At 42.0% G+C, this 21,765-nt stretch overlaps 1 protein-coding gene across 4 annotated transcripts in view; it reads right to left on the bottom strand.

Moving 5' to 3' along the window:
* The window catches only part of NEGR1 (neuronal growth regulator 1), an 846,141-nt gene that overhangs the window by 120,810 nt on the left and 703,566 nt on the right, over positions 1-21,765 (bottom strand). For 2 of the 4 annotated variants that reach the window (XM_077450476.1, XM_077450477.1), the window contains exon 7: positions 20,998-21,039. The exons of the other annotated variants lie outside the window; for them this stretch is intronic. In XM_077450476.1, the coding sequence (XP_077306602.1) occupies positions 20,998-21,039 (42 nt within the window). The remainder of the gene's footprint in view (positions 1-20,997; positions 21,040-21,765) is intronic. 4 annotated transcript variants of the gene reach the window in all.

The raw sequence follows: 21,765 nt of genomic DNA, 5'->3' as shown, positions 1-21,765 counted from the left end.
CATGTTCTCCCTGTGCCTGCGTGGGTTTCCTCCAGGTACTCCGGTTTCCTCCCACAATCCAAAGACATGCAGGTAGGTTAATTGGCTTCTGGCTTCTGTCCAAAATTGGCCCTAGTATATGAATGGGGACCTTGGATTGTTGGCTCCTGAGGATAGAGACCAATGTGGGTGTAGCAATGTACAGGGATAGGGACAATTGTAGACACTTACTCAGGTTGAACTGGATGGACTGGTGTCTTTATTCAACCTAACTAACTATGAAGCGTCTGGCCCTAGTGGTTGGTATTGAGAAATGCTATATATATATATTTTTTTTTTTTTACTTTAAAGTGGTATTAAACACAAAAGCAAACATTTATTATATTGCAGCTTACCAATTCTTACATGTGAGGTCTACATTAAATTGATCTGGCCAGCAAGTCTGTTGTTTTTCAACAGAATAAGCTTTCTGCAGATGTAGCAGTTAGAGGGTTGAGACAAACCATGTACCACTGGCAGAGGTGCTTACAATGATCAACTTTTATTTACAGTGCCTTAAAAAATTATTCATACACCTTGAAATTTTCCACATTTTGTCATGTTACAACCAAAAACGTAAATGTATTTTATTGGGATTTTATGTGATAGACCAACACAAAGTGGCACATAATTGTGAAGGGGAAGGAAAATGATAAATGGTTTTCAATTTTTTTTTTACAAATAAATATCTGAAAAGGGTGGGGGGCATTTGCATTCAGCCCCCTTTCTAGTGGAACCAATTGCCTTCAGAAGTCGCCTAATTAGTAAATAGAGTCCACCCGTGTGTAATTTAATCTCAGTATAAATACAGCTGTTCTGTGAAGCTCTCAGAGATTTGTTAGCGAAGCTTAGTGAACAAACAGCTTCATGAAGGTCAAAGAACACACCAGACAGGTCAGGCATAAAGTTGTGAAGAAGTTTAAAGCTGGGTTAGGTTATAAAAAAAATATCTCAAGGTTTGAGTATCTCACGGAGCACTGTTCAATCCATCATCTGAAAATGGAAAGAGTATGGCACAACTGGAAACCTACCAAGACATGGCCATCCACCTAAACTGACCAGCCGGGCAAGGAGAGCATTTATCAGAGAAGCAGCCAAGAGGCCCATGGTAACTCTGGAGGAGCTGCAGAGATCCACAGCTCAGGTGGGAGAATCTGTCCACAGGACAACTATTAGTTGTGCTCTCCACAAATCCATCCTTTATGGAAGAGTGGCAAGAAGAAAGACATTATTGAAAGAAAGACATAAGATGTCCCGTTGCACATCACCCTGAACACACCATCCCCACTGTGAGACATGGTGGTGGCAGCATCATGTTGTGAGGATGCTTTTCTTCAGCAGGGACAGGGAAGCGAACATTCTATTGGCTATCATTCAAACTGCTCTGGTTGCAATACTTGCCTCTTCTTCAATACATCACCTCTTCTGCTTCTCCCCGCAGACCCACCTGCTCGCCGATCCAGCAATGGTGTTCTTCTAGGGTGGTTCAACCCACCTTCCTTGAGCCAGTGGTGTCAAGGGCACCTCTCCTGCCCTGGACTACCAAGAGAATGCAGCTGAGAATGGCGCCATGTCATTACATGTAACCCAAATTAACATAAAAAAGTGCTTGATAGCATACCTTCCAACTTTTTGAGATGGGAACGAGAGACACCTACTGTATTAGCAAAAGTATGTAGGCATAGGCATAGGTCACACCCCCTGCCATACCCCCTTAAAGGAGAATTATATAACAAAAAATATTGGTTAAACCCACAAGTGTTAATTTTACCAATACTATTGCTTTATATTGGCTTTCGAAATTTACAAATGCAGCAATTTTGAAATTGAATGAAAGGTTTAGCGCTGGGAAACACTTTTTGAAAGATAAAAAGTACATTTTACAACTATATAGAGCAGACCAAAATGAGGGACATATGGGGTGGAAAGAAGGACAAAGGGACTTGGTTACAAATCAGGAACAGTCCCTCGAAATCAGGGACAGTTGGGAGCTTTGTTAGTAGGCAAAAAAAGCTGTAGACATTTATTACACTCATAAAGAAATAATGAAAATTGAGAGCTGCAATTTTCATTATTATTTCATTAGATTTGTTATCACTCTCCACAGCATTCAGGATCCACCCAACACCAGCAAAATAAGAGAGTGAAGAGGACCTGTGACATCACTGGACTGGACTCTATGTCCCAGTCAAATTTTATTTTCTAGTTTTGAATAGTGTGGGAAACGGTTAGAACCTCAGCCAGGTTTTACTAATATCTGGGGCTCCATTATTATGATATCTCCTCACTTCCTGTTGTATGAAGGAAGGTCTCCCTGTGACAGCACATCTGAGCAATCCCATCGATCGATAGTATGTAGCAACCTCAGCCTGGATTCCTAACCAGGCCATGTCCCCAAAGTGTTTCGCTCTGCCCCTTGGAGCTTATCATAATAACTTCCTGTTATTATATTTTATCAGATAGTAAGTAGGTAAAGATTTTGTAGCGGCTGACTTTTAAAAATCAGTTACTTAGTGCTCGGAGTTCAGCACTGTCTTCCCGCAGCCGGTTCTTCTTACCGCTGCGGGTCCCTGACACCGCCATCTTGGAGAGAGCCGGCTCCCCACTGCACTTCTCATGGTGCTTTTTGAATGGTCCTACAGCCTTCTGGGGCAATTGATGTTTCCCAGGAGGTTACAGGAGATGAAGGGACAAGGCAAGGGACGTCCCTCTCGCCTAGGCGAGGATTGCAGAAGTGGGAGCAGGTACTGATAAAAATCGGTACTCGTTCTTCCCCTCCTTCCAATAAATTCTGTAACTTAGTTACAAGCTGGGGGAGGAAGTCACCAGTGGGACTTTAAGATAAAATTGTAACTTATGATTGGAAGTTATCAATCACATCTCTGTTTTCATCTCATAATCTGATCGATCAAAACACGGTTGTATTTTATCTCATTGCTGACGATTAATGTAAAATGACTGATAGTTTTCCTGCCTTGGCAGATCAACTCAGTTTGATCTTACTGTTAAGGAATCCAATGTACATAATGATAATCAGAAAATGTCTATTTGCTTATGTGTATACATGTTCCCATGCTCCTTACTTATTATGTAATATACAGATTGACTTTCTGTTCGGAGCCAAGATGGCGTCCACCCCCTACATCCCACGCGTTAGAGGAATGCATTCGAGATAAGGGAACCAGCTTCAACCAAACTTCAAGCATCAAGTTTCTTCATTTCTCTTGTATTGTAACCAATAAGATGTACCAATTAGACTGACATAGTAATGACGTATCTTTCTGTATAAAATATTAACACCGCCCATGAATAAATCAGTATTTAGAAGTAGCCTGAACTGAACATATCTCAGAGAGTGTTTACTTCTAATGTGCATGCACATTTATACTTTTAATTAGGAATAGCAGCAGATAACCAAGAACTAATTTATAGTTCTTATCCATTTCAACTGGCGCCCTAATCTGTGGGGCTTCAGGCTTCAATCGAAGGGAGACCGCATTCCAGGACTGAACGGCTGGCCAGATCAGAGAAGGGGGTTAAGCGCGCAGCCCTAACAGTACGGTAAGCATATTTATCCTTACCATTGTACGACTTCTCTGGTTTGCCTGGTTTATTTGGTCTTGTTGGCTCCTTTCGATTGTTCAAAGAGGCAGGTAACTTATTTCTCGCCTGAAGCTGTTTTAACGAACCTGCTAATGGTTTTCTGCTGACTATTATCTGTTCAGTGTCTGTCATTCTGAAGAATTGCAAATTTAGCAGACTGAAAGTGCAGCTGCAGGCGTGTGTCCATCCTCACCCCTAGATTGTGTCTCTGGTGGTGGGGTGGAATTCTGCAGGCATTTATAGACGGGGTTACTCGAGGTTGGCTGTGTAGGACCTCTGAGGGTTAAGCTCAAACTGTGAATTAGGGCAGTTTGAAAGAAGGCTTGCGGATGTGGCAGCCTTGCAACCGTCTATGAATGTTCTGCTCGGGAAAGCGTTCCTGAGGGTTTAGCTCAAACTGTGAATGAGGGCAGTTTGAAAGAAGGCTAGCTGGAATTTGGCAGTCTTGTGACTCAGGTGAGCTTTTCCCGAGAGCTATCTTTGCAGTTCAAAGAGTGTCAGGTGTCATGTCCTGTGTGTATTTGTCCATTACTGTTTGATATACACGAAGAGGGTGATGGTGCGAGAAAGTGGCTACCTGAAGGATCAGTTGGGCCATAAGCCACTGCTCCACACCACCTCTGACGTGCTAGTTTTGACCCTCGAACAGTCAGGAGTGTGCTAGGAGACAGATCTCTCGCAGGGATACGAGCCCCCACCCTAGGAATTCTTTGATAAGACAGCAGTCAGAGGAGTATTAACCACTTTGTTGCCTGTATTCTCCTCTTAAGCCGTCCGCTTAAAAAGAGAGAGAGAGAGACAGACAGAGAGAGAGAGAGAGAGAAGGGAATGCTAGAATGTGATATTAGAAGAAGAGAGAAGATGTTGTAAGGTGCAGAAGAATGGCATGTGCTGATAAGAAGAAAAAGTAGAGTCTGTGTGATAACGGCTTATTGGATGTGGCAGAAGCATGGAACAGGACGGCAAGGTCATTGCACAAAGAAGGTTGGATAGAAGAGTAAATCAAGAAAGATGCAAATTGTGCTATGTATGTGAATCACAGAGTTAAATGTGGCTGTACCGCCCCCATATACAAAAAACTGGAACGAAGGAGGAGAGGGACAACTAACGCCCACTCCCTTCTCACCACCCCAACCCGAGCATAACCCACTGTGACCACCCCCAGGCGGCCATCTTGGTACACCCAAGCCCTCGCTTCAGGCACAGCCCAGTGCACTTACTGCCGGCGGCCATCTTGGTACACCCAATAGGCCCAGCCGTGGCATATAACCAGTTCTTCCCATTTAAACCAGGATGGTTCCTACCACACACCTGTCTTCCCTAATATGGAAGCACTACCTTCACAGGCCGGATATGTTAATGATGAAGAAGCGTCCGAGTGGGAAGACCAACAACAGGCAGCAAGGCCACCTGCTGATTTAACCCCTAATCCGGCTCCGGACTCACAGTTCCAAGAGGATCTCAAACATATGCTGACAACCATGAGAAACAGTGCCCATTCTCAGCCCCCGCCCCAACACCAGACTCGGTTACCAGAAGGGGCACCGGTGATGTATGTCGCTTTTACCCCATCACAAGCAGCAACCTTAGTGACAAGTCTGCCTGACCCAGAGAAACAGCCAATGCCCTTCTACCGCAGGATAGTGCAGATACAAGAAGCTTACTCAGCTGCCTGGAGAGACTTGATCAGCCTATGCCAAATTAAAGCAGGACATGTCTTTTGGCCAGTTATGCAGGCGGCCCTACTATGATGCCTGCCTGGCAAGTGCCACTTCTTATACCTCAGGCTTGGAGTTCTGTGCACAACTCCGCGACTGGGCAAAGGAGAAATTGGCAGATCAGACCACCACAATCCAAGATATTGCCCAAGATAAAGGGGAGTCTGTGGAGAAGTATCATGCTAGACTCATACAGGCCTTTGAACATCTGGGCTTTTCCCTCTATGAAAAGACACACACACACACACACGTGTTATCATCTGCTTTTGTCTCAGGACTCAGAGAGGATTTCAGAAAAAGCCTGATGGTGGCCCGCCCTGAATATCGCTCAATGAAAATGTCCAATTTACTGTTGGTGGCCAGAGGGATAGAAAACCAAAAAGGAAAAAAACAACGCCCCTCATGGTAACACAAGACGAAGATCCTGCCTACACTCGTCCACCACCACTGCCCAATACCAGGGAAAAGATCATCTGTTACAACTGTGGGAAGCGGGGTCACATCAGAAGAGTATGCAGAGCCCCAAGACATCTGAGACATGACAGGGATCCCCGCGAAGGGCAACGTGGACATGGACCTTCACCACCACGCCCCAACTCATGCTAGGAAATGAGAAAACCCGTGTCACCCCTTATGACAGTGTCCTCAAATGAGACTGGGGGACCCCTAGAAAAGGTCACGTTACCTATACAAGGAAAACCTACCACTTGTCTCATTGACATGAGTGCAGCCAGGAGTGTGTTGAGGGCTGAGGACCTGCCTGATAATTCTTTCCTTTCCACTATTGATGTTTCCTGTGTGGGAGTGGATGGGGTGCCCCGCTCCAGTCCACTCACTGAGCCTCTCCAAGTGAGGACATTTCCTGATTTGCTTACCAGATTTGTGGTGTCCTCTACATGTCCCTTGAATCTACAAGGAGCTGATGTGCTGTCCAGACTACAGGCGTCAATCATTTTCACACCTATAGGGGGGTGAAGTTACATACTCCCCTATCCTTGGAAGACTCATCTGCTTTGTATTCTCTGCCTCTCCTGATGACACTTCATGAAGCAATAACTCCAAGTTCAATACCAAAAGAAGTACTTGACAGAATTCCTGCGTGTCTATGGTCCACAGGCCCGGAAGACATTGGTCACTTAAAAGTGCCACCAGTTTCAGTCAAGCTCAAAGAGGGCGCATCATTGCCCGGAAACCACAATACCCACTTAAGTTGGCGCAATCAGAAGCTATCTCGAAACATGTAGCTGCCTTGGTCCAGAATGGGGCCTTGATCCCCTGTACCTCACCATGTAATACACCTCTTTTTCCTGTCAAGAAGAAAACACCTAAGGGAGAACCTGACAGATACAGGATGGTGCAGGATCTGCGAGCAATTAACGAAGTCACAGTGTTGGACACCCCAATTGTGCCAAATCCACATACCTTATTATCAGCTGTACCTCCAATGGCTGAGTACTTCACTGTGGTGGACCTGGCAAATGCATTCTACAGTGTACCCCTGCATCCTTCCTGCAGGTACCTCTTTGCCTTCTCCCACGAAAAGAAGCAGCAACGTACCCAGACAGTTATGCCAGAAGGGGCACAGAACTCTCCAAGCTAGTTTGCAAATGTTACGGCTATCATCCTTGACACATGACAAGAGGATCACCTGGAAGTGATTCTCCTCCAATATGTTGATGACCTTCTCCACTGTGCAGCTGACTTACCCACTGTTGAAGTCACCTCAGAAAGCCAGTTGGGCTATCTTGCCACACAGGGTTGCGAAGCCTCAAAGCCCAAATTGCAGTGGTGCTCAACATCTGTAATTGTTCTTGGACACTGTCTTGTCCCATGGGACAAGACACCTCACTGAAGACAGGGTGAAAGCAATCTCTGACATCCCACTGCCACAAGGCCAGAAGCCCCTTCATTCCTTCCTTGGACTAATTTCCTATTGCAGAGCATGGATTCCAGAACTCTCCCTACTGATGCAAGTTTTGTATGATGCCCTGAAATCAGACCCCTTCCAGATGTTTCCTGAAGCAATATCCAACTTTGAGGCCTTCAAGCACACCATCTCTGGCGCTAGGGCTCCCAGACTACGACAAAACGTTCAAGCCCTTTGTATCCGAACATCTGGGACATGCTACAGGTGTACTCGCCCAATCACACGGCATCTGCCTACGCCCTATAGGATATTATTCCTGTCGGCTGGATGCGATAGCAAGAGGAGGCCCATCGTGTCTGTGAGCTGTCTTTGCTGCACAAGCCTTGTTTGACAAAACTTTGGACTTGGCTCTCGGACTCTGCCTCGTTCTGCTTGCTCCCCATGACATTGCTCCCATACTCCACCAAGATCCAGCCGAAACATCTGTCCATTGCCAGACACTTGAGACTCCTGTGTTTCTACCTTCTAGACAGCATTACTCTATTACGTTGTCAAACACCGAAACCTACCACCCTTCTTCCACTTCTCGAGGGGGGTAAGGAGGAGGAGTCGAGTCTTGACTTGTCACCCCATAACTGCATCGAACGAATGCGGCTGGAAACCACGCATCTCCCCACTGTGAGTGAAATACCCCTGCAGGATCCAGGTCACCACTGAAAACTCGGTTCTCCAAACTGAAACCTTACCGCCGGTGATGTCTGCACAGGTGGCAGAGCTGCAAGCACTTACTACAGCATGTAAATTGGCAGAGGGAAAAAGAGCCAACATTCATACGGACTCAAGATATGCTTTCAGCGTTGCCCATGATTTTGGTGTTATCTGGAAGGACAGAGGGTTCCTGATGGCTGCAGGAACACCTGTGAAACATAGCTCAGCCATCAAGGACTTGATGGACGCCCTGCTTCTCCCAACCCAAGTGACTATTCTAAAGTAAAGCACACGACAAACTAAACTCGAAGGAAGCTCGAGGCAATCTAGCCGATTCAGCTGCCAAACAGACAGCCAGTGTTCCACGGGAAGTGGACAGCAGGGTGGTAGAAGAAGACCACTCCATGCTTATCCTACAGACTCTCCCAGTGGACAGAGTTTATCTGAAATAATTACAGGAAGTAGCAAGTCCGGATGAGAAGGAAAGCTGGAAACGGAGAGGAGGAACTCTCAGAGATGGACTATTCGAGTTCAACAAGAAGCCTTGTCTACCCAGGAGTATGTACCCAGCCATGGTGCAATGGGCAAATGGAACTGCCCACTTGACAAAGACTCTTATGAACTTATGAGTTACTTCATTGACCAACAACTTCTGCAGATCATGCACTATCTGCGACAAATGTAACCCAGAATGTACAGAAAAGGCACAGAAGAAGCACCTGGCAAAAGCTCTATACCCCTTCCAGAGGATACAAATTGATCACTCCCAAATGCCAAAGGAGTGACAGATTCGAATACGCCCCCTAGTGGAGGTGGACATGACTGCCAGGACCACAGCTAAGGAACTACTGAGTGAGATAGTATGTAGATTTGAGGTCCCAGAGGTGATAGAGAGCGATCAGGCCCAGCCTTCACAGCAACCCTTACAAAAGATTAGGGCAGCACTGGGGGTTCAGTTGGCTCTACACACCTCTTACCACCCTCAAAGTAGCGGGAAGGTAGAAAGGATGAAAGGGACACTAGAAAAACAGGATGTTAGAAGATGGCCCAAAAGACTAACATGAGTCGGCCAGACAGTTTGCTCATTGCCCTGTTCAGTGTCAGACACACACCCCGGGGGAAATATGCCCTATCCCCTTATAAAATTTTGTTTGGTTCAGCCCCCAGACTTGGCTGTTACTTTCCACAACAGTTACAGTTGCAATCTGATGTGTTGACTAATTATGTAACCGCATTATCACGAGAATTAACCCAAATGCATGTCCAGGTGTTTTCTTCCATTCCAGATCCTGAATTAGATACAGGAACACACCAACTACTGCCTGGAGATTGGGGGCTGGTAAAGAAATTTGTGAGAAAACATTCTCTTGAACCCAGATATGATGGTCCATTCCAAGTTTTGCTGACCACAGCCACCTCAGTGGAATTGGCCGGGAAGAATACCTGAATACACGCTTCCCACTGCAAGAAAGCTCCACCCCCGAGGACAAGATCCCGCCCACTTCATGACGACCATGCTGCATATCCTTTTTCTGTTTGGTCTAGAGGGGAGGCCCAGGAGGTGGTCATCACAAAAAATTATAACATAATTACATTTTGGTACAACTCTTCAGGTACACATGTGACCACCTTTACCTTTGATTACTGTGACATAGTACCTTGTCTGTTTGACTCTTTCATGGCAATGCCATTGGTACAGCGACATCCCTGATGGTAAGGATATACATGTGTGTTTTACAGACAGTTACTGGGGCCAGAATTGTGGTTCCTGGGAGGGACAGTGGGTTGGAACATAGGACCAGATTAGAGGGTATCTGGACCAGTGAATGTGCCCTTGGAAAGGTGATTATGCCCCTCCATATCCTAGCAGAAGATACCCCTGATACATACACTGACCCAGCACACAGTCAGAGGAGGAAGCGAGCAGCTCTCTCTCCGGAAGCTTTGACCCTCATGTGTACGTAGACGCTATAGGGGTCCCAAGGGGGGTCCCTGATGAATTCAAATCCAGGGATCAGGTAAAAGTTGGTTTTGAGTCTTTGATCCCCATAAAAAATGTGAATAAGAATGTAGATTGGATCAATTACATAAACTATAACCAACAAAGATACGTGAATTACACTAAAGAGGCCCTCCAGGGAATTGCTGACCAGTTACCCCCCCACTTCCTACATGACATTCCAGAACCGGATGGCCTTAGACATGCTGTTAGCTGAGAAAGGAAGTGTCTGTAAAAATAGAAAAAACGGGAACCTGTTGCACCTACATTCCTGATAATACCGGCCCAAATGGTAAAGTAACTTTAGCTATAAAGAAATTAGAGGATCTGTCATTGGAGTTGAAGAAGAACTCCGGTATTACAGACCCATGGGATCAATATTTTAGCTGGATGAGTGGGTGGCAGAAGGTGCTCGCCCAGATAGGGGTAACGGTACTAATAATCCTGGTTCTTTTACCCCCCGATTGTATGCTGTATTCCACCTTTCGTAAAGAAGTTAATGAGCAAGGCTGTAGACAACAGCCCACCTACATTTCTCCACCAAGAAGAAGAGGACCCTCTTATGATGGAGGGTGACAAACCCTTCACTCCTCTACAGTCACACCCTGTCCACAATCTCACAATCCTCTAGGGTTATAGGGGTAGATAGCACCTGATTGCCCTTCTCCAGCTGTATCGAGGGGGGTAGTGAACTAGTTGCTGCCCAACTCTATATACAGCCTAAAAGAGTTGCTGAGGAGAATGAGCCAGGTGAGTAGGACCTTTTAGATGAGGGACAGAAGAAAATAGCCATTTTAGGGGGGACTGTTAAGGAATCCAATGTACATAATGATAATCAGAAAATGTCTATTTGCTTATGTGTATACATGTTCCCATGCTCCTTACTTATTATGTAATATACAGATTGACTTTCTGTTCGGAGCCAAGATGGCGTCCACCCCCTACATCCCACGCGTTAGAGGAATGCATTCGAGATAAGGGAACCAGCTTCAACCAAACTTCAAGCATCAAGTTTCTTCATTTCTCTTGTATTGTAACCAATAAGATGTACCAATTAGACTGACATAGTAATGACGTATCTTTCTGTATAAAATATTAACACCGCCCATGAATAAATCAGTATTTAGAAGTAGCCTGAACTGAACATATCTCAGAGAGTGTTTACTTCTAATGTGCATGCACATTTATACTTTTAATTAGGAATAGCAGCAGATAACCAAGAACTAATTTATAGTTCTTATCCATTTCATTACTGTGCCTAAATTCAAAATGTGGAGCACAAGCCAGAGGGAAGACTTCCTTTTGATCATAAGACCTTGGAACATATATATAGAGAGGAGAGCCCGGGAACAGGGCTTTTGAAGAAGGGGGAGTCACTGTTCCCGCCAAAACGCATTGGCTTGATTTCACATGTTGCTACCTTCAATAAACACTTTACAAACCCCCTTTCAAACTCACATTTAGTGATACCAAGAGCACCTCTCTACTTTCCAAGGTTACATGCAGAATCAACTATAAGGCTGTATCTGAGGCAGCAGCCCAGGCCCTAACAGGGCCCACTACCACCTCCTTTAAAGTTGGGCACAGATCTTTGAAAGAGAACCTTTCCTGCCCATCCACATCATTGCCAACTATAGACAGTGACCATACAGAAAACAATATGTTTTGTTTTTTCACTAACTGTTAGGAATGATGTATTTTTATACACATTTCTTGACATATCAATACATATTTGTCACTGTCTACTGATCATGACATAGCATATGCCCTTGTATTTGATAACTTGATTTAAAGCTTTGTATCTGCTGGGATCAGCAATGTTGATTGAGGCATATACTCAGCTCACCACAGAAACTTTTGTTTCAAATTTTTCATATGTATTTGGTAATTGTATTTATTTTTTTATTATTCTATTTTTCAGTCTTCTCTGTAACTGTATATGCTGCAACATCCTGAGGAAGCTCAAGAGAGCGAAACATGTAGAGAGAAATGCAGCATACTTTTGTACAAGTTTGGTAACATGTATGGTGTTCTGTGAATCTGTACCATTTTTTGTACTTCAGTAGTTGTTACATATATCCATATTCCCTTTTTTTAGGAAATGTTTTTTGTATTCTTAATAAAATTCTATTGATTTTATTTTTTGGCACGTGATTATCTAGTTTCTATACCTGGTACCAGTTTAAAAGTCCCAGGGGTTGATTACCCTCCAGCCCCTCTTTCCTTTTCCCCTATCTTTAAAAATATAGACAGTGACCGATCCAGGCAGCCTGGCATGGTCTCCAACCTTAAAGAGGCACTTTTGATCTCCTGTATTCATCCAAGACGGCACATGCAACGTGGTAAGATGGATGCCGCACTCACAACCAGCTCATTTGAGATTAAGATAAGGAATGTCCTCAGCCTATGCTGCTCCACAAAGCACCCCCCAGTATACACCGGGTCGTATTTTTTGTAAAAGCATAGGCTGAGGCTGTTCCTTCTCTTCATCTCACATAGGCTAGCTAGGAATGCGGTGTCTGTCTTACCTTAGTTTGAACTTAATCAAGTCTGACTATACAGGCCAGACAAGGAGTCTTGAATAAAACATGTATATACATTACATTGCAATACCAATGCTTAGCTTGCTGTTTGGGACCTCAGTACCATGGCATACAGCATATATGGCCCAGGCGGGGGGGTGCCCTATGTCCCACCAAGCAAGCTAAGTGTTGGTATTGCGATGGAATGTACATATATGTTTTTTCTTTAATCTTAAGTACTGTTATTGTTCCTTAGAGGATTACGGTTCTATACTCATGCATCCTGATGAAGTTTAACTTCGGTGAAACGCGCTGACACATGAGGATCTCTCTTTTGTTGTATTTATCAAGCAAGAGCATTATAATTGTTTCATGTACAGCTGATCAATTAAGCACCATGATAGTTGTTTTTTTCTGGAATGTTCTGTTTTTAAAGACTATGTATAATAAAAATTTGAATTGTATTCAAGACTCCTTGTCTGGCCTATATAGTCTGACTTTTTCTATAGTTTTGGTTCATATATACCCTATGGATGATGGCCTTGAGTGTCACATCAATATATATTTGAACTTAAGCAAGTCTAAATCGATCAGAAAGGAAGTTGCAGCTTATTCGATTGTTTGCATATTCAATGGTTTTGATTGAGTTGGAAAATAATAAAATGGATCAGAAAATAAAAAATGGATCAGATAATGAAATGGAAGTGTTCATGGCCTCCATTAGGCTACAGTTTTAGATTTAAAAGTTTACAATGGAAAAGCTTGACTTTAATCAATGCTCCCCGGTGCCTACGCTTGGCTTTCTTCTGATACCCGTATACCCTTCACCGAAAGACCAAAAAAAAAAGGCCAAGAAAATAAAAAGTTTCCTCTGCAATGTGCTTGGAGAAACAAAAACACTAAATTGTATTAAGAGAGGAGAATGAAAACATAAGACAGAAGCGGGGGAGTCTTCATGTAATATACTAAAGTCTGTTTTATGTTTGCTTGATGGGATTGTCTCAGTATGGGGGCATTCAAATCAACAGAGGCTTGTCACTTTTTCACGTCACCTGTTGCGAGAGCCTCTGCCGCATTAATATCTATCAAGTAAATCGTCGTGGCAAACAAATAAAGGAAGAGAGAATCGCGAATAACTCCGCCGTCAGGAATTAGAAATACAGCTTACCAAAGTGACGGATGACTTTTCATTACGCCATTTTACCATTTAATTCTCGTTGTTTTAAATGAAGTTCCCAAAATAGGCCGGTTTATACCTGCGTAATGCGTTTTTCTGCCAATTTTCGCTGAATATTTGGCGGGGAGACAGGGAGAGGACGCAGAAGGGATAATTACTTTTTTTGTGTTAAGAGGGATGTTGAAATCTGTCCAAACACAAAGCAAATAATCCAGCTCATCGCTAAGTCTTTGTCTGCTCTGTCCGTGTGCGGTGCGGAGGACGCCAATCTCCTAGTACATGAGTTAAGGCTCTAACACTCTGCTGTACAAGAGGCTTGAAAATTAACTAGGGAGGGCAAGCGTATGGGAACAGCCATTGCTGGCAATTTTTTAAAAGTTTATCTGAACCCAAAAGGGAAAATGTAGAATATTGCAGATTACTAGTGTTTGGGGTGGTGGCTGGATTTGCTTTGCTTTCTCAAGGTTCTTCTGCTTTATTTTCACCTGAAAATAACACACATCCTGTGTCTGGGTGGCTACAACATTCCTCCACTGTATTAATGAAGAAAACTATGATTGTCACGTTATAGTTAAAGTGAAGGTAAAAAAAAAAAGCAGTCGTGGCTTGAACGGTAGAGGATGTGTATTGCATGGTGTCTACAGATGGATTGGAGTCATCGTATTTGAAGAACATCAAGCTACTTTACTTCACCAAAATGTATGTTTAATTTTTACGTTATTTTAGAATAAAGTAATTTTATGTTGGTCAAATATGATGGCTCTAATCCATTTTTAGACACACTACAAGACACATCCCAATGGGCACCTCTACGGTTTTCTTAAACTTCTCTTGAACTATAAAATGCCAATCATGGCTTCCTACAAGACACATTCCAGCTGGTGCCTCTATAGCTTGAACCACCATTGGGGTTTGTATATCTTCCCTCTAACAATAAGCACGCTACACCCTGATGTCCCCTCTGAGGACCAAAGAACAGGATTCTTGAAGCACCGAGAGTGACCAACTGCATCCTACATGGAGACAAGAGTATTCTCTACTTGCGGTCGATTGAGTATTCCATCCAGTTGGGTTACTGCAGCCTCAATGAAGCAGATTATTATGTTTATTATTTCTACATTAATCAGCCCACTTGGAATTAATATTTTAGTATATACTTACTACATCATAAGGGCTCTCTCGCCCCGCCTCTTATTTTTCCAGTGGTCACTGGGTTTTCTTTTGGGCCCATACCCTGCCCCTGCTCACAAGAAGATACTAGGATTGTGGATTTCACTATCACAGGGCCTTCTACTAAAGTGATTTCCAGCTGGAAGCTTGTTTTATTGCATAGTATACCAAAACATAAACAATTTCCAATTCAGGTTAGAGGTTTAATATTTGGTAATTTTTCCATATGACCTCTAACTTGAATTGGATATAGTCAACAAATCAACTTACACAAGATGGTGATGGCCTAATGGCCAAAAAAGTACATCTTTAGGTAATTTGTTTCAGATATACTATAGAAAAAAAATAAAAACAAACAGCAAGACGTTACAAAACCAACCTGAGGTTAGATTACACCCCCCTTACTCAAAGGGTGAGTTCTACATTTATTGTGGGCTTCCGATTTTTTAATGTTTTGGCATACTATACAATAATACAAGATAAACATTCACTGAAAATACATGAACGTTTTTATTCAAAGTATAATTAAAGCCAAACATACATATATATATATATATATATATATATATATATATATATATATATATATATATCTATATACATTTTTTTATTTTATTGCGTCAGGCAGGCTTAAAACCATTCTTTGTTTTTTGGGGGGGTTTTTTGCAACCTCTGCGCCGTTAGCGAGATATTCCTTTACATTCTACCTTGTAGACTCAGCACAGGAAATTGGTGGATATCTCTGAAGGTAATCCCCATTCTCAATCCCTCATCCCTGTAAGCCCTTGTACACAGAGAATCCGTCGGAATGTGTCCTATCGGACCGTGTTGTCGTATAATCCGACTGTGTGTGGTATGCATTGGACTGATTCCGTCGGAATATCCGTCGGACCCAATTTTCCAACTTGGAAATATTTTCCGACCAACTGGTTCGATCGGACATACTCCGATCATGTGTAAAGAATTTTGATCGGACCAAGTGCCATGCATGCTCAGATCAAATTCCTACATCAAAGCTATTGGCTACTAGCCTGAACATAGTCCCATCGTAACGAAATTACGTCATCACGTTCTGAATGATCGGATTTTTCGACAACTTAGTCCGACCGTGTGTATGCAACAGTTTCGGACAAGATCCGACGGGCAAAATCCGACGGACAAAATCCGACGGATTTGGTTGTCGAAATCTCTGACTGTGTGTACAGGGGCTTAGATTTCTCCTTTATTCCAGTTCTAGTGGCAAGTTGGCAACTCAAAAGTTTGGATTTCCCCTCAATAACAGCTACCAACCAAAATCCCAGTCACTGTCCCAGGTTTTAGAGTTAATTCAAATATTCTTTTGATTTCAATGGATTAAAATAATTACAGCTATACTTTTTTTTTTTTAAATCCCTATTAATGTTAGCATCATGATAAGCATGTTAGGATCATGGTAGGACAATGTTTTAAACCTAAATTCTTGCATAAAACAAATTATGGTTTACCAAAGTTCAGCTTAATATGTGACAGCATTGTACAGTATATTTGTGCTGCTGTTCAATATGCGCTAAAATATGCCATTCACAATGAAAGTAGTCATGGTATGGACGGGACACACGTCCTTGAGCGTACAGCCAGCAAGCAGTGATATCACTAACTGAATTAGTCTACTCACAGATATTTGATTTTTTGGAAGAGGAGCCATGAATCAACCAGTGGTGTCTTTTTCATGGGTTATGGTGGTCCCAGCATTGTCCACCGTGCATTTGCTTTCTCCTTTTTATTAAAAATTCCCTACTTTGGTAGCTCATTCAAACTATTGCTTTGAATTACCGTGAGGCATGTCAACATGTGCAGTGAGCTGCAGTGTTATTAGTTGGGAATAGCATCCCAATGCACTGTATAGTAAATGACAACTCACAAAGCAGGGCAGAATAGCGCAACACACATGCCGTGTGCTGCAGTGTGGTGCAACAGGTAATAAGGTGCATGTATGTCCACTGGTCTGTTTGGGTGCATTGGGAGTCCATTCATAATGACTGGGTTGCCATAACACAAAAACATTAACATACCAGAAATGTCTGCATCAACCCTTTGTGTTGGGGGAAGACTAAATATACAAATACAGCAAGTTCTATGACTCCAGGACTTCCCTCGAGCCTCTCCTACCCTCTTGAACTCCCTGTCAATCTCTCCAACTATCCCTTACTCTATCCATCTTCAGGCATGCCTGAAAAACCTTCCCTTTAGAGAAGCCTATCCTGCCCCCACCTAACTACAAAGCTTTTATTTCATCCATCAGCTCATCCCCCACAGTTATTAACTTTTGCATCATGTGACTCTCCATTCTAGATTGTAAGCTCTAATGAGCAAGACCCTCTGATTCCTCTTGTATTGTAACTTTACTGACTGCCTTCATTTTGTAAAGTGCTGCACAAAATGTTGGCGCTATCTAAATCATGATCCCGGATGATGTTGTGATGAAACACGTAGGGTGGATTCACGTACACATACTACCATGCATGCACGATCGATGGTCGACCACTCTTAGTAAGGGGGTCACATATGTTGGGGTAAGTGCATCATGTGCTTGGTTGGTGACACTGTTTTACGAAACGGCACATGAGACTGTCATCTTGATTAACCATTTTGAATCCTTCTTATTTTGGACTTCTTAATTGCTTCTTCTCCTTAGTTGGAATCACTAAATTATTTAATTACTTATTAATGTGGTTTGATTATTCACAAATTTCTGATTGTTTGTTAACTTTAAGCGCTGCACTGTATGTATATTAATTTCTCTAATGTCTGGTAACATGGCATAGATCAGTGATGGCGAACCTTGGCACCCCAGATGTTTTGAAACTACATTTCCCATGATGCTCAACTACACTGCAGAGTGCATGACCATCATGGGAAATGTAGTTCCAAAACATCTGGGGTGCCAAGGTTCGCCATCACTGGCATAGTGCATAGCAGCTGTCCATATATTTCACATTTAGCACTTTCTAGTGTAGATTTACTTTGTTTACCTATAAAAATCCTGTATTATAATAAAAATAATAATAATAATAATAATAATTGACATGTAGTTAGTGAGGGAAGGTTTGAGTTAGGTATTTATTTTTGTGTGTGACCCCATTGAAGATTGATTTCCCCCACATACCGGTATATGCCAAAACTCACCAATGGTAATTGATTTTATGTTTTTTTTTTGTTTTTTTGTTTTTTTTTGTAAGCTTTGCAATCTTTCCAGACACTTAGCCCCGTTATCTGACCAAAAAACATAAATCTTGATCTATTTTATGGTTAGCAGTGGACCACAGCTTGATGATGTCACTGTTTCATATTAAATAGGATACAGCTTTGTAAATTAAATAGCTACCCCGCAATGTAGCTCTCATCTTTACTCATAACTGATTCCAAACATCAGTTAATGACCAACGAAATGACCAAGACAACACAATAGTACACCAGTACACCAGAGTATTAAAGACTTGGTGTTTTGTAAAGTTGGGTGGTGAAATAATCAACGTTGTATATAGTACTTTATACCTATCTTGTCCCAACTATCCACCATGGCCAATGACAACTAATTCAGATGTGACACGTGGTTAAAAGAATAGGTAATATCTGACTGTTTTAATATTATTTTCCAAAACGTGTTTTTAAAGTGCATGCTTTCTTATGATGTACAGATCTGTAAGAAATTTGACTTGGTATGGAGGAGACACTGTAGAGAAATTGTAAGTGAAATTGTATAAGCAATTCCATAAAAAACATTGGAAACTTTGCTTGCAGTTTCCTATACAGATTCCGATTCAAAAGTGACCTGTTGGCCTTTTGTGTCTAAAGCTGGCCATGTATCAGTAGAATTTAGTTGGAACGTTAATGCCGAAATTCAGAACAAAAAATTTATCACAGCATTCAATAGTATCATTATGGACTTGGCAATTTACATATGAAAACCCTGAAAAAATGTGTTTGATTGAAATGCCAATGTTCTGAATTCTACATTTGATTTTGGGATGGGTATGCACATTATAAGCGTGACTTTTTTTTTTTTTTTTTAATGAAAACCACATTTATAATTTGAATTTTGTTTGTTGCAGAAAAAAAGTCCATTCTTCAAGTTTGCATTTCTTCATCATTACAGTTGAAAACAATCATTGATTTTCCCCTATTAACTATTATGAAATAGAAAGAATATGCTGAAAATGAATTCTACGGGTGTTTGGCCAGCTTCATTCACTTGAGGATACTTAGAAAGCATTTTGCAGCCACTGCTAAACTAACAATCTTCTGATATATACTACTTAAATCTTTACACCTCATACAAGGATAACAGTAGAAAATACATTTGCATGTGTGATTTCACCCTCCATTATGTACAATGTTCACATTTGTAAAGAAAAAAGGCAAACTTAGGCATTAAAGGATCATTCCACCCGACACTAATATCTTGCTGGTGAACACAATCACCAACTGGCTTCATATACACTATATAGCCAAAGGTTTCTGGATAGGGATCAGGATCAGGTTTGACACTATCATAGGTTTAAAGAGAATTCTATAGGTTTGAGATGCACGGTCCTGGCAATTTTTTGTGCCAAAACTAGGTACCTACCCCCCCCCCAAAAAAAAGAAATTACATGTCAAATGCGGCATGTAAAGGGATGAGGAGTGCTTAAAGTGAAAGTTCCACTTTTGGGTGGAACTCGGCTTTAATGTTGATAGGGCTTTAATTTTTGGGTAAACTGACTTTTTCGCTGCTGCAAGTCCTCCCTTAAAAAAGTGTGAATTTGTTTCAGGGATGGTACTTTGGGGTTTTCATATCTTTTTATTTTATGCTCATGTTATGTTGATAAGTCCTTTTTAAATGTTGGGTGCTCGAAGCACTTGTTACTAACCATCTGTTCTTTAAGCTGCCTTTTTTACGGCATGCTGCTGCATCGTTTAAAAGGAAAAAAGAAAGTACAAGAACAGTGTGCATCTAAACCACTTCTCACACTATATCACTCCAATTCGACATACATTTAATAAATGAAAAGTTAGGCATACACTAGTTAGGCCTATTACACTGTTGTATCTCCTGCAGTATCTTAATTATTGTATTAATTATTGTATTGTAACTGATTCCCCTTTGACCTCTTCATGCCAAATTCTCCTGGCCCTTTAAGAGGTTTATGACACCAGAAATGGGGTGGGGCGTAAGAGTACATGATCGCCGTGATTGGCTGTTATGGTGGTCACAGGATCTGAAAGCTCCCGATTGCAAGCAGCGATCAGTTAGGCGCTAGTAATTGTGTCAGAAGCGCACACCGCATGCACTCTCTACACAGCTGTATGGACAGCAATTCACGCAAATATGCGGCTAAGTACCAGGCATCGAGAAGCCGCAAATTTGCATAGGCCGGCTCCAATGGGTAATGTTGTGATACATGAATTAAAAAAATAAAATTGGCAAATCAAACCTGGGCAGATTTGTCCATCACATTTTGTGGACAGCTGATCATCACATTTGCTTGTTGAACATTCCATTTTAAAACCATGAGCATTAATATGGCGTTAGCCCTTCTTTTTAGGTTATAACATCTTCCACTTTCTACGAGATTTTTTTCGTGTTTGTTGGAATTTGTGCCCATTCAACCAAAAGAACATTTCTGAGGTCAGGTGTTGATGTTGTGTTAGAAGACTTGGTTTGGAAAAGGTGTTCCAATTCATCCTCAAGGTGTTTAATAGAGTTTAGGGGTTCTGTGCAGTCCACTTGAGTTCTTCTACATGAAAGTCACCAAACCATGTCTTTATGGAACTGGCTTTGTGTGCCTGAATTTTAGAGGGGTGTCCATACCTTTGGCCATATAGTGTATGCCTTAAAGATTTAATTGGTGAGATTTTCTTGCAACATTAATTTTACATCTTCTCAAATGCTATGGGCATTATGAGGGAGGCCAATGGTTGTCAATTGTTTGAAATTATGGAGAATTTATCAAGAGAGGCAAGACTCCACAGAGGAGGCAAGATCAGGTACATTATGCTACTGGAATCCCCCAGAGCACATATGACAGTGGATGCTTTGCACCTTAGAATGTTCACCCCTGGCTGAAATATCAAGTTTGGGTGAACTGTGGACTGACCCTTTTATGCTATGGATAAGTTGACATGACGGATGGCACATGACATGACAAAGCAGAGAGAAAGTACCCAAACATACTTGAGTGTATGTGGACACTGACCTGAGCTGGTGACAGGACTAGTGGTGGAAGGTTCAATTATTTCTACAGTAGGGGAAGAGGAAAGAAAAACAAAACAAGAGGTTGGGTATTAATCACACACTGTATGGAAGACAGACATAGAATGAGACAGGCAACATTCATGCAACAAACAGGGACAAAGACTGTTCATGAATATATATACCTGGACATAAGACACAAGTGACATATATTTATGTCAAACCGAACCATAATGTCTGAGAGGTCCCCTCGCCAGCAGCTGAAGGCTGAAGGCTTTTATCTCATTCTCTCTCTTTTATTATCTATTTGGATTTACAGTACAAGGGACAAGAAAACCCGGGCCGGTTGTGATGATTTAAAACTAATCAGAGTCTGCGGGCATATGACTCCTCATCTCTACCTATTATAATGAAAGGATGGTTGAAGTTATTATAAATCCTACAGCCCTATTAATAACGCATAAACGGGCACCAACCGTACATATTACAAATAAGGATGCATTTAAAGTGTTTTTTAGTTTTGTGTTTTAGATTGGAGTGGAGTGGAGAGGGGTTTTCAACCTGTCTAAGTCTCCCTATAGAAAGGAATATGATAGGAAATAGAATGGAAAAGGATATGATATAAGAGAGGGTATAGGATAGGAAATAATATAGAATTTTGTATAAGATAACAATAAAATTGCATAGGATTAAGGAAAGAACAATGAGAATATATAGGATAGGATACAGGAAAGAATGTAGGATAGGTTATAGTATGAGTTAGCAAAGGATA

Source organism: Lithobates pipiens, unplaced genomic scaffold (assembly GCF_037356315.1).
Source record: "Lithobates pipiens isolate NorthernLeopardFrog02 unplaced genomic scaffold, aLitPip1_a1.2 Scaffold_23, whole genome shotgun sequence".
NCBI lineage: Eukaryota > Metazoa > Chordata > Amphibia > Anura > Ranidae > Lithobates > Lithobates pipiens.
The sequence above is the reverse complement of the archived record's forward strand: the minus strand, read 5'-3'. Positions and strand labels throughout refer to the sequence as shown.